Source organism: Lethenteron reissneri, chromosome 33 (assembly GCF_015708825.2).
Source record: "Lethenteron reissneri isolate LAM-NWPU_2019-01 chromosome 33, ASM1570882v1, whole genome shotgun sequence".
NCBI classification, from domain to species: domain Eukaryota; kingdom Metazoa; phylum Chordata; class Hyperoartia; order Petromyzontiformes; family Petromyzontidae; genus Lethenteron; species Lethenteron reissneri.
Genome location: NC_083811.1, coordinates 2,668,930 through 2,681,824, shown reverse-complemented (window position 1 = coordinate 2,681,824; position 12,895 = coordinate 2,668,930). Strand labels below are relative to the sequence as shown.

Genomic DNA, 12,895 nt, shown 5'->3' with positions numbered 1-12,895 from the left:
CAACAGGTCGTGGGGTGGCGGTTCGCGATGGTGCAAATAAGCGAGTTAAAGAGTTTGTGAGCGACTTTTGTGTTCGTGTGCACAAGCTGTGCGCACTCTGACCGGCGTCACCGCTGTATGTCCGCACCAACACCACCCCCATCCACCCGGGTCTCAGCGGTCCCGGCATTCTACGTCGCTCTCGCGGTTACCGAGTCGCGGCACGAGCTCGCTCGCTCTTGCCAGGTGCGGCGTCCTTCCTGGGAGATTCTTTCAAACGCAAATCCGGTTATGCAAAGACAGCGCCCACCAAACCGTGAACCTCCCATGAGGCAAAAAATGAAAACACGAGAACGTGCAGGCTGTGTAAAGACACGCAGGTACGCCCCCGCGTAGCCGACGCTTTGTCTTTTTCGATAACGAAAAAAAAATGAAAACGAGAACCGCACCCGGGCCCCGTCACGCCTGAACAGGCGTTAACAAACAAAGGGCACGGCGGAGGCCTTTTAAAAGAGCAATGGGTGTGACCCGCACACGCGGGACATTGTATTCACACCGAAGAATATGATGCAGGTTGAGCGGCGGTGATGCAAAGTGCCCTGGACCTCCAGAAACGCTCGTGCTGCACGGGGCAGGGAGCTTGGCCGTGCGGGACTGCGAGAGAGCTCGCTCGCTTCTTAGCCGGCCACAGCGGCGGCACAATTTCGGTGGAGTTGGCCGAGCGTGGCGACGGAGAGCTATCAGCGGGGGGAGCTCGGGTTTTGCAGCACTCCGCGTGCCCGCGTGTCTGTGCCGCGCCGGTTCAGTGGCGGCGGCGGCGTCTCCTCCCAATTATTATCCACTAAATTATCAGCACCACGACTTTCACATTATATATATTTTTTTACACATACGCGGTGGCATTTCTTACAGAGATAACGATGATCATGATGGCGGCGACGCCAATGGCGATGAATCGTTCGATTTGGCATTAAATTATTTGCTTGAAGGAGTTGCAATGAATCGGTGTGCCAACGCGGTGAGGTGGTGTTAAGCATCAGCCCTTCACTTAAAAAAAATTCAAATTTTTTTCATTGAACAAGAGCCAATTACAAAGACCAAGCTATAGGGGAAAGGGATGATACAGTTGCTCCGTGGACAACAAGCCCGAGGCTATGTGCCCATGGGGTAAGGGGAGGGAGCCCCCTCATATTATTAAATGGCACAGAATTGGCCAGGCATCCCAATGTATCTGGATTCCTCCTTTAAACAAAAAAAGAGTCTTGAGACTCAGCCAGGCTTACCTGTGTAAATAATTGGCATTGTACACTTATTTGAATGAACGTGATTTGGGCAGTATTTAAATATGTATTTGAATGTAGAATAGATTTAGCGGGTGCGTGTGGGTCTCCCCCCTCGTATGTCGTGCCGCCTTTCATATGTACTCGCTAACAGCACTTGCCCCAAAAGTATGTTAAGGCTCCAAGGGGGATCTTTGTCTTTTGTGTGAGTGTGCATGCCCATTTACAAAAAAAGTCTCCTAAGTAGGACTCTTTGCACACGATTGGCCCAATACTGGCACACACACACACACAGTCCACTAATATTATAAATAGCATACACATGAGATGTGTGATAAAATTATTTTAAATTACATTGCAGCAACAAAACAAGTGTTAGTTGTTTTGTTGATCTGTGTTGATTTCACACGGGGGGGTATCTTCATCTCTTCTCGTCTCTCGCCAAAAGCAAAAACGCCGAATTCAAACCGGTTCCTTTAAAAGCGTTCAACCGAGAGCTCGCACGTGTGGAGCAGAGGCCAAACGACGCCTGCACAATTGAAGCCGACACCGACAACGTGCCCGCGTGCCAAGAATAATGAGATCCCCAATCAAAGCTTTCTCAAACTGAAATCCCACCAAGCATAAAATTATTTGCTCAGAGCCAGGCCTACATGTGGGCAGGATTAGAAGCCAACATTCCGCTTGCTTCACTCGAAAAAAGCCGCACAGATAGTTATTTTCCATCGCATTATCGCCAGCTCGGAAAGTTTTAGCTCACGATTGAATTTGGGGGGCTTTTAGTTTCTCTCGCTTACATCGACTAAATATGTCACTGCAAAGGATAAAACTATAGCCTCGTTTTGAAATGAAATTAACTTCCTGTGTTGTTTATTTAGGAGTGTCTTCTTGGTTCTTTCGGTAAAGTCACGTAAGTAGGACTTTACCGAAAGAACCAAGAAGATGAATCCCTGCAGTCACGAAAGCTTTAAATCGAAATTTATTTAGGAGTGTTCAAGTGCCGAGCCTGCCGTGCTATGAACCCAGTGAACCGAGTTGAATTCCTGGCCAAAGCTAACATCGGTGACGGCCGATTATCCGAACCGGTCCTAGGCCTACCCCATCCTGCCCTCGACAACCAGCACTGAACCAGAGTGGCGAAATATGTTCACACAACCACCCATGGCTGACCCGGCATGGTGACTTTTTTCTAGCAGTGGCCCGACACGGGGCTGCAAGTTATTCGATTTTTACCATATTCTATTTTATTAAAATTCATATCATATTATTGAATCTGCATGTTTGCTATGGTAGGAGATAAAAATTACAGTGTAACTTTATTATGAGGAATTTGCTTACTTTATAAGCTCACAAGGTTCCAGGAGAGAGCCACATGGCAGCCGCTACTCTGGGCACTCCATGAACTCTGGCTCAGCATTCCCTGGGCCAGGTCCCAAGCAGTAAAATCTTGTGGCCAAAACCAGCCGAGAGAGTCGGGGAGTGAATCTGCAGGCTTGCAAGGACCACGGGGAAGCTCCCGGAGATGTATATAGTCCTTTCGATATTATCGCAGCTACCCTCGCAGTTGGCGCTGCAGCGAGCAGTGGCACGGTGGTTGATGCGCCGCAACTCTGAACCCAGCCACGGCTATTGTCAGTGGCGAGCAAGGGGGGGGGGATGGAGGCTCCCTCCCAGCCCGATCGACTCACCCTGGTCAAAGTCGTCGAGCTTGAGTGGAGCGAGCGGAGACTGCGGGGTAGAGTAGCTGTGCTCTGCCTGGATGTGAGGTTGAGCCGGGGTGAGGTCCACCTCCATCAGAATGCTCTTGTCCACCAGCAGAGGGTCCTCGAACAGCGTGTTGAAGAGGTCCTGGGAGAACTCCTCCAGATTCTCCGACAGGTGCTGGTGGAGGGGAAACGGGGTGGGTGGTGGCGAGATGTGAATTCCCTCGCCTGGTATGCAGGAGGTCGTGGGTTCAATTCCAACCCTGAAACGTGTATACAGGGTGACCCAAAAAAAACGGGGCCCGTGCACACGGGGCCTATTAGAGTTGGGGCCCGTTTTTTTTGGGTCACCCTGTATTTGCAGTTTGCGTGTCTCTCTCCCCATGGTGGCATGGACTTTTCTCCCGGTCCTCTGGTTTTTCCCCTCCACATTTAGAATTAACATGCTATTAATGTCCACGTGATGATAAACCACTTCGTTGAGATATCATTTGTGGCCAGGTCACTTATGAGAAAGAGCTGTATAGCTCAGTAGGCATTACCTGGTAAAATAAAATAAAAATGTGTTTCATAGTTTAGTTTACATACAGCGGTGAAACCGGGTCAGAGTGGGCACAGCTGGTGCACACAAAGGCACGTTACAGGTGGTCCCCGCTCTTACGACGATGCATTCCCGGAAACCCGTCGTCGTCATCGTCGTTAAAACCGGACCCACTTTTTTCCCCACAGACAGCAGAAACAGTGAGAAACGTCACTCACCGACGCGCTTTTCCCTTTTCTCGGCCGTACTTCAACAGGGTTTCACGAGATAAAAATCCACAAAGGACACTTGAGAACAACGAAAGCTCCTCCACTTCAATTCAGCCGAGTCACGTTGGAAAAACCAGACCGATAATAATATAAGTTTTTTCGTGGGGGGTTAAATCCCGTAAATCTAAATGTGTCGTTAAACCCGCAACCACCCGACACAGCCAATTATTAAGGTTTGTTACGTAAACAAAACAATGCCAATTCGTTTCTAGTACAACACACCGGTGTGTTGGAGAGCAAATCCACAACATTTACAATCTGAGTACGACGTTTCGCCACCAATTACAACCGGCATCACGAGGCGGACAACCAAACTAGACCGACTCGTACAAGTCACGTTTCTGCGTCGTAAAATCGATCTACCAGTGGCATTATATGAACGTCGTAAATGTGGTACGCGGTAAAATCGGTACCCCCGTCGTAAATCGACCGGTAAGGAGATGGGTGTAATTAGCATTTAGGCCTCCGGTTACTGGTACAGTATTTGCAAATCGCACCATCATCGCCATCGGCTACAATCGATCTACTGCTGGAGGAAGACCGCCCCCCCCTAGCCACACCGAGCACTCATTTCAGGCAGAGTTCTGAAAACCACTTTCCATTGATGTTGGCCGTGTCCGGGACACATACGCAAGCCTCTGGGTTTGTAGTGCAGCGCGCAACCCACGCCACCTCGAATGCGCGCACGCACACACCACAAAGACAAGGATCCCCTATATACTCTTCACAAACTGTTGGGGCAAGTGCTGTTAAGCGAGCGCCTACGATGGCCGGCACGGCACACGACGTGGTGAGTGCCGTTGTTTACACAACGCGCCAGGTAATCATTCGAGGCGGAATCAACATAGGGAGGCCCAGATAATCGTCACTGGTGTTGGTGGTCATGAGCGGGAATCAAACTGGGGTCGCTCTGTTCCTAACCGCAGTGTGCTAACCGCTGCACCAACACTCTCCACATACACACCTTGCCAGCTCACGCTCACAACGCTGCCATTTTCTGGGCACCACGCGGATCGAACCGCCTGCCCGTGAAGCCTCCACACTGAGCACCATCGTCCACAGTGGCTATTTGTATTTCATTGCACCGTGCTGTCCAGGCACACGCTCTCACACGCACGGCCAATCCAGCACCCCCCCCCACCCCACCTATTGGCCATTTATTATCCGACTTTCCACAGAAGTCGTAGGACTTGCTCAATAGAGGGCACTTATTAAGAGGCAAAACATTTAGTCGGTTTACTGCAATTTCTTGAAATATATTGACCGGGCCCCCCAGTTATGCGCGACCGGCTTCGCGAGCAAAGAAAGGAGCAATTACGTCTGAAATTCTCCCTCCACCCACCCCCTGACGCTCCCCCCGCATCCCTCCACAGCCGGCAACGCTGTCGTCGCTGCTGCACTAACAGCAGCAGTATTTGCCATCCCCCCCCCCTGCCGAAACTGGGATATTCCGAATGGATGGCGAGCATCACTGACGTACGCCCGAGGGAGCCTTCTCCCCGTCGTTACCCACCAGCCCGCGGACGCGGGCGAGACGCGCCGAGGGTTTAGTGCGCACTCGGCGCGCATCGATTCACCCCCGCCGCCCGTCGTGGCCCGTCGCCAAACATCACCGCCACTGGGGGATTCCATGAATTGGCGCCATTCAGGGATCGTGATTCGATTCAAGGATAGAAGGATCGACGGGGTACATTTTTGTTACATTATTTTTCCCCCCCCACCTCATACCGTTTCTCCGATGGGAGCGGTGACGCAGCGCTTTTACCGACCCACGCTGACCGGCAACGGCGAAGAATGGTCGTGTTATCAACATGACGAGTAGAGCTGCGGGAAGCATTCACAAAGCAGTGGATCGATATAAATGATATCTCATGGCCTTTTTTTCCAGTTTCTACAGTCTCGTTGACTCAATTCATATAACTCTGCACGAATAATTCATAAGTGATTCTCTCAATCTTGCTGCAATCCATTCTATAATACCAAAAAACTCAGCACACTTGCCAATAAGACTGTGGCCCTAAAATAAAAATAAACATAATAGGTGACGTTTTAGTCAACGTCCCTTCTTCACAGCACAGTAGTCGGTCCTCGCTCTCAATGAGAGAGGAAGACTCAGAGGCGCCATCAGGAGCCACAGACGAGCGGGAAAGGCAACAGCCATGCCAACAATCACCCGAGTTCTGCAACCCTCTATATATTAAGGTGTTAGCGGCCGATTAATGAGTGCTGACATGTGGAAGGAAACTACAATACCCGAAGAAAATCCATGTGTGCGAGGGGGCAATATTCTATCCTGCTCCATCACAGGTGGAGTCCGCATTTGCCGTACCGCCTTCTCCTGGCGAGCCAGGGTACGGCTCCCCCACCTTGGCCACCCCCAACTGAAGGGAGTTTCACAACAACAACATCTGTGCGGTGATCCAGCAACCCTCGCTGCTGCTGCTGCTGCTGCCTCCACTGTGCTGCATCTTAGGCAGCAACGTGCAGCAGTGTAGCCACCACAGTTGCCGCCACCACCACCACCGCTGACGCCCTACTATCGACTATTGGCATGGACACGTCTTGATGCATTCTGCGTTAAATTTCGATTTAAAGCTTTCGTGACTGCAGGGATGAATTTCCATTTAAAGCTTTCGTGACTGCAGGGATTCATCTTCTTGGTTTATTCGGTAAAGTGACGTAGAAGGGAAATAATAAAATAAAGAAAATAAATATAAAACATAACAAAATAATATAATATGATAATAATTATTTTATAATGTTTTATTTTTATTATTTTATTATTTCCCTTCTACGTGACTTTACCGAAAGAACCAAGATGATGCATTCTGCATTGACGAGCTCAGACCCAACCAGGGAATGAATCCCACTGCATTTGCGTTGACCCCCCTCCACCCCCCCTCCACCCCCCACCCCCTCCGAGGATCGCAGCTCAGATGGCAGGAATTCCTCTCCCAAGCAGCACGGACTCGTCTTTGGGCCTCGAGTCAAATAGTCTACGAAGCAGAAATATTTGACACAAAGCACTGGGAAGGAGACTGGTGAGGATGTTAAACGTTGCACCGAGCAGCAGCAGCAGCTGAAGGGCTCTCCGACGAACGGCGCGGATCTCTTTGAGAGCGTTTAGAAAACCGCTTCCGAAACGCCATAAAGATTCGGCGCGGTTGAAACTCAGGTCAAGGTGTTTTTGACATAGGTCAAAGGGTCATATCTCGTCAGCAACACCGCAGGTCCCCGGGTCATGCGAGACGGAATGCGCACCACTGATGTTATCCGTGGTTGGTCATCAAATTCAGGTGGCCTGCATTCATCACGCAGCGCCTGAACATTGTATGTAAAAGTAGACATTTTCATGCGCTCTATAAACGGGTTCTTTGCATATGACATGTCTAAACAAATAAGCCAGGAAAATGTTTCCATTGTAGTAGGCTTTTTGTTCAACGGCTTTTGGCTTTGTCATTATCCTCCCGTGTCCTTTTAGAGTTCTTTGGGACTCAGAGGCGAGGTCACCCTTTATTTACTGGGCTCAGTTCTGCACACTGATTTACAGGAAAAAGCCACAGTGTCAACAGCACAACACTCCGGGCTTGGATCTCAGGCCAACGCCACATTCCTCGCCGCCGCTAACGCGGCCGCCATGACGACTCCTACTACGGCAAAAGTTCCATGCCGGCTAAGATGTTTCTTTTTTATCCCCCCCCTCCTCTCAAGAGTAGATCTCCTCATGACCAGGAGATGGTTGAACAGGGCCCCCCCCCCCCTGCCCACCATCGTTTCGATGGAGTGCTCTTACCAATAACATCCGGCAAACCCAGCAACGTTCAATTCGCGAGATGAAGCATTATCAGCAGAGTCAGGCGGACAAAACCTGGCCCAAAGTTTGCTCGCTCCAAATAAACTTTGCTGGATATTGGTCTGAAAAGAGAAAAGGCCGAAGGAAATTTTTTTTTTTTATGGAGACAGAACAGATGTTTCGTATATATTACAGATGTTTCCGATAACCAGGCCTACATTTCTAACCGAATATATTCTGGGCCACCGGTCGACTGAAGTATCGGTCACTGCGAGAGGCATACTGGATGTGGTGTGCAGGGTGCTAATATAATTGTTGGGTAGCTGACCGAGATAGAACCTGGTTGAAACGAAGTCGATTCCGAAAACAACAAACGATAAGAATAACAATTCGTGCATTTGGCATTTTCGCCATTCTCTTAGCACAACGCAGCTTTGGCGAAAGTGCAATGATTCCTAGACAGAGTAGTCTGCTACACCCCACAATCCCCGCCTCCCCAGAACTCCGCCGTCCCTTTCACTCCCAATCCGTGCATCTTCAATGACCGCGGCTGGGTGGCTGGGTGTCCTGGGTGTGTGCACGGCGGGGAGGAGTTAATACGACAAGGGGGGCTACACCCCCCCCCCCCGCCCCCGAGAACAACAACACGAGTCGCGTACTCCAGAGAGACGAGGAACAATAGCGTGGTGGGGGGCGGGGGTTGGGGGGGGCGAGTGCCAGGCACGGTCCACCGCACTGTGTGAACAACGCTCACGATGGCAGAAGCCGCACATCCTGATTGGGGATCAATAGCAGCCACCCTTTGGGCACACGGATGTGGACCCGGCCGAGGCATTTATTTAATTATTGCTCCTCGCATTATTATTTTACTGCAGCTCCGAGCATCCGGGTTTAGTTCACGTGCGTGGGGTCACATACCAGGGGTCAGCGCAAGAGCGAGAAGCAAAGGAGTGGTGGGCGAATGCTCCCTCCCTCTCTCTCTCTCCGACGCGCTCTCAGCACGAAGTCCGACGACGTTTCGGCCCCCACACCGAAGGTGAGAGGCACGACCGCGAAAACCCTTCGGCGGCACTCAACGACGCTGTCTAGCCGCCTTTCCCCAGTCCCGAATTTACGCACAAAGAGGAACTCATGTTAATGGGGGGGTGGGGGGGGGCCCATTCCGCTCTGACCCCCATGAGGTCACGAGACTCAGGGCTGTACCGCGACGCTCGACAGGGAAGAGCAGAGGGTGGCCTTTACTGCAACAGGGAGCGGCGATGCTCGGTTAACGATTTTTGTTCTTTCGTGGCTTGGCTTTGTAGGCGTCGTCAAATGTTGCCGTGCGACGCACACACCGAAAAGGCCGCGCCGTTCAAGAGCGGCCGCTTGAATGCGGAACCTGGAAAATTGGCGAACAATGGAAGGGCATGAACAACGTTGTGGTCCGTTTCCAGCGTGGACCCTTCTCAGCAGGGGCGGAGCAGTGGCAGCGGTTCGCGCACCGCACTGTGAACTTAGCGCCCTGAGAGCGAGTCCCAGCTATGGCTAACTTCAGCGGCAAGTGATATCGCAGCCAGTCCTGGCGCGGCTTCCTTCACCAACCCGGCAGTGATCGGCGCGGAGCATGGTTCAACGATTCCCGTGATCAAAACGCATCGGGAGGCCTTCATCTAGCAGTGGAAAAATAATGCCAGCAAAACAGCTGCCACCTTGGATCAACGATGGCCGATCCTTGGTCAACACTCGTACACGTGTCGCCATGCTTTATCTGGCTTTCACGACACCGACTCGCACTTATCCCTTGCACTTTATGTTCCTGTTCCCCACCCCCCTCCCGTGTCGCAACCATTCAAATGTACCTCCAGCACACTTTTTAAGATAACATTGCTACATACAGCCAGCCCTAACACAAACGTCAACTTGTAAAACGTGTTTGTCGGTAAATGAGCCATCTCATTCAGCACTGTCAAAACACAAGTTAATTATAGAAAATTAAATTATCTGCTTTATATATTCCGGAGTGAGCCGCATGGCCGACACTAATGAGCACGTGGGGCCAAACGAGCATCCGACCCCGAGATGCGGGGACGTTTTTCACGCTCGCCCTTTTATTGATCGTAATAATTAACGCTTAAAACACACACACCTTTTATTAATTCCATTATCGCGACTGCAGTACGTGGGCTTTATTGGATTGGTGTTAAATCGTTACTGCCGTGCACGGGTTTGACAAAATGAAGAAAAAAACACCGTTGATTTTTAATGCGCTCGTTTCATAGGCTCAAAGTGTGCCGAGTTTTTTTTGCAAATTAAAATACAACACAGCGATAGAAAAACTAACTACTGCATAGGTCCATAACAGAGGTTGTTTTGGGTTAGATTGTGTAACTATAAATGTGTCGTTAAACCTGCCACCACCCGACAGATCCAATTAGTCATGTTTGTCAAGTAAACAAAATGTGACAATTAGTTACTAATTCAGCACACCAGTGTATTGGAGAGTACATAGGTTTTCCTGCGCAGGTTTTCGCGATCGTGTTGCAGTACGGCTCTCCGGTGCGTGTTCTGGTTGCACCGTGTATTGTTCAGCCAGCTGCCCTCTTCAGTTCAATGCCTGAAGAAGGTCCCAGCACGTGCGGCGAAACGACGGGCGCCAAGCTGAACGAGACGCGGCACAGCCTGATCACGCGTGGGAGAGCGCAGCGGACACAAACGCTTCTCGGAGACGGAGACTGTCTTGGGTCATCCGACCGTTGACATGTCGCGATAAAAGCCCGTTGGGCCGATGCCAAGACCGATGCGACCTTTCCCGTCAATTCCTCCGTCCGGAGACCCGCCAAGGGGCTTCTCATGGAGCGCCACGAGAAATCGGAGTGCCACTTAGCGGCCACTCCGTAGCTCCGCAGCTTGATCGCCCGCGGAGTCCCGGCCACATTGTTGTGAAGAAAAGATGCATGGCTGCCAGACGTGGCCTTCTCCTTACACACGATCCGTCCGATATCCTACAAAGGCACCCCCCCCCCCATCCCCCCCCCCCGAAACTTCCTGGACTTTACACGCTGCTCCTCGGCATGTGCTAATCTTTAGTGGGTTAATTGCATTCAGATGCCAAGTGCCCAAGTGCAAAGCGAGCAAAGCAACCACCGCCATTATTTATCGTCCGCGACTGCCGGGCCAGCCCGGCAGCAACAAACGCACGAGCGCCGAAGACTTTTGTTCGGTTGAATAAAAACAAAAAAGTCAAAAGTAAGACGTCCGCGCGGCCTTGTGAACACTCCCCGGCCACTGCGACACCTGTCATCTACGTGACGAGCCCTTTACTATTGATCCGCTGCCGGATGAAGCCCTCGCCCCCCACGCTTTTCGGTCATGCGGGTTGCAGCCTTCTCGCCGGCTCCGCTGTGTTCGGTGAAAGATCAACGACCAATTGGCATCGTCAACCCGGAGGGCCGAACGTCAATCGACGATCTTCCGGTCTCCAGAGCGGCAACTCAAGCCACCACACTGAGGCCACTGCGTGTCGGTGAAGATGAACATCTGTTGCGGTGAACCTGGGGCATGCATGCACGGCTCCGGACAGACAGAGCAAAGCCAGTGAATCGTTTTGCAATTGCCCGTCTGAGCGTGCTGTTTGCATTCTGCGTACGATGCCACTGGCTCCTGCAATGCCTAAAGCTAAAGTATAATAAACTTTTTTTTTATACTCCGTAACGTCCGCTCAGCTTATACAGCTCTTTTTCAGAAGCCACCTGGCCACAAATGATAGCTCAACGAAGTGGCTTATCATGTGGACATTTATGGCATCCAAATACTGCTCGTCGGCACTGAGGGTTCCGTTCTACGATCTCACTCACAAACGTTGTCTTCATGTGCACCGGACATGGGTGCACGCACGACAAAGATCCCTCCCCCCACCTCCGTCCTCACCATCCACCCATCCATCCACAGCTTTACAGCCGGCTTTGGGCAAGTGCTCGCATAGCCACCAACAATTAAGGCTGGCATGGCACACGAGGGGGTGCGATGAGGCCGGCGCCATGCCCGGCCACGTGTTTTGTCGGTGCTCTTATTTAAGGCTGAGTTCACCGAGGGGAGGCCAGGGATTGGACAAAACATTGGCCACTGATGCTGCCCAGGGGGGCAAGAATCAAACTCAGATTGCCAGGTTTTCGTAGCGTAAAGTGCTAACCACTGTGCCGACGTTCTCGACTCTCTACACAGAGATCCCCTCCCACCCCCCGCCCCCCTCCCCCGTATAGCAATACAAACTGTTGGGGCAAGTGCTGTGAGTGAGCACAAATTAAGTCTGACATGACACACGAGGGGGTGGTGAGGCCAGCACCACACCCGGATGCTTTTCATTTGCACCCACACAAAGACCAACAAATCCTTTGTCTCACACACGCACACCGACCCACACCTGACCTACACTCGCACTCCATTTTCATCCTCACTAAGGCTGCTGGAGCCAACGTCGCTCGCGGCCCAGCCACTCCTGCCTTCCCAGCAATTCGCACCACGCGCCATCCACACAATCTGAGGCCAGGCCAAGCCAGGAGGAAGGCCCCACATGCGGCGCAGACACCGATCGCCACTGCGGCACTGTGATTGCCTTGGCCAGGGATTGAACCCCAGGCTTGCTTGGACCGTGCCCCGTTCTCAAAAGTTCAGGGCCGCTCTCCTCAAAACACATTCAAGCTGGCGGCGGCCCTGTTGGAAACGCAAACAAACTCCTGGGCCAGCAGTAAACCGTCACTGCGCACCCAATTGGCGCATATCGCACCCCACGCAACAGGGAGGCCTGCGCCCAGCAGCGATCCTCCGGGCAGGCGGCCGCTGCTGGCGGGAGTTCTGGACGACGAGAGCTGCCTCGGGGCCAAGCGGCGGGGGAGCAGGCCTCGGCTGCACAACCTCAAGGGTGCCTCGGGGAGGGGCGGAACGGGCAAGGGCGAGCCGCTTGGAGATCAAAAAGAGAACAAGTATATATATGGCAGGGGGGGTGGGGGTTGAGCACGTGGTACCACATGACATGTGATGACCCCTGACCCCCCCCCCCCAGTATGAACCCCCAGACCCCGTCTTTACGACGCGCGGCCCCTCATTACGCGACAAGGCCTTTGAAGGGAATGCAGTCGATCCAGAAGCCAGGCGTGCCCTGGAGAGCCGGCATTGATAAAAACCGGAGCCCTCGGGGTGGGGGAGCAACAGCCTGATGCCGCATCCTCACAAGTTTACCAAACGTATCGATTCGCAAGTGAACAGAAACACGTGTGCCGGACAGCCGTGCGCGCCGAAGCTCATTGCCACGGCTTAACGTGTCGGAGAGTAGGGAAAGGTAGAGGCGCGGC

General features: G+C 52.1%; 1 protein-coding gene across 1 annotated transcript in view; it reads right to left on the bottom strand.

The window, feature by feature from the left end:
- Positions 1-12,895, bottom strand: part of CREB3L1 (cAMP responsive element binding protein 3 like 1) — a 58,358-nt gene that overhangs the window by 26,502 nt on the left and 18,961 nt on the right. Inside the window, exon 2 of the mRNA XM_061564254.1 lies at positions 2,948-3,140. Within this exon, the coding sequence (XP_061420238.1) occupies positions 2,948-3,140 (193 nt within the window). The remainder of the gene's footprint in view (positions 1-2,947; positions 3,141-12,895) is intronic.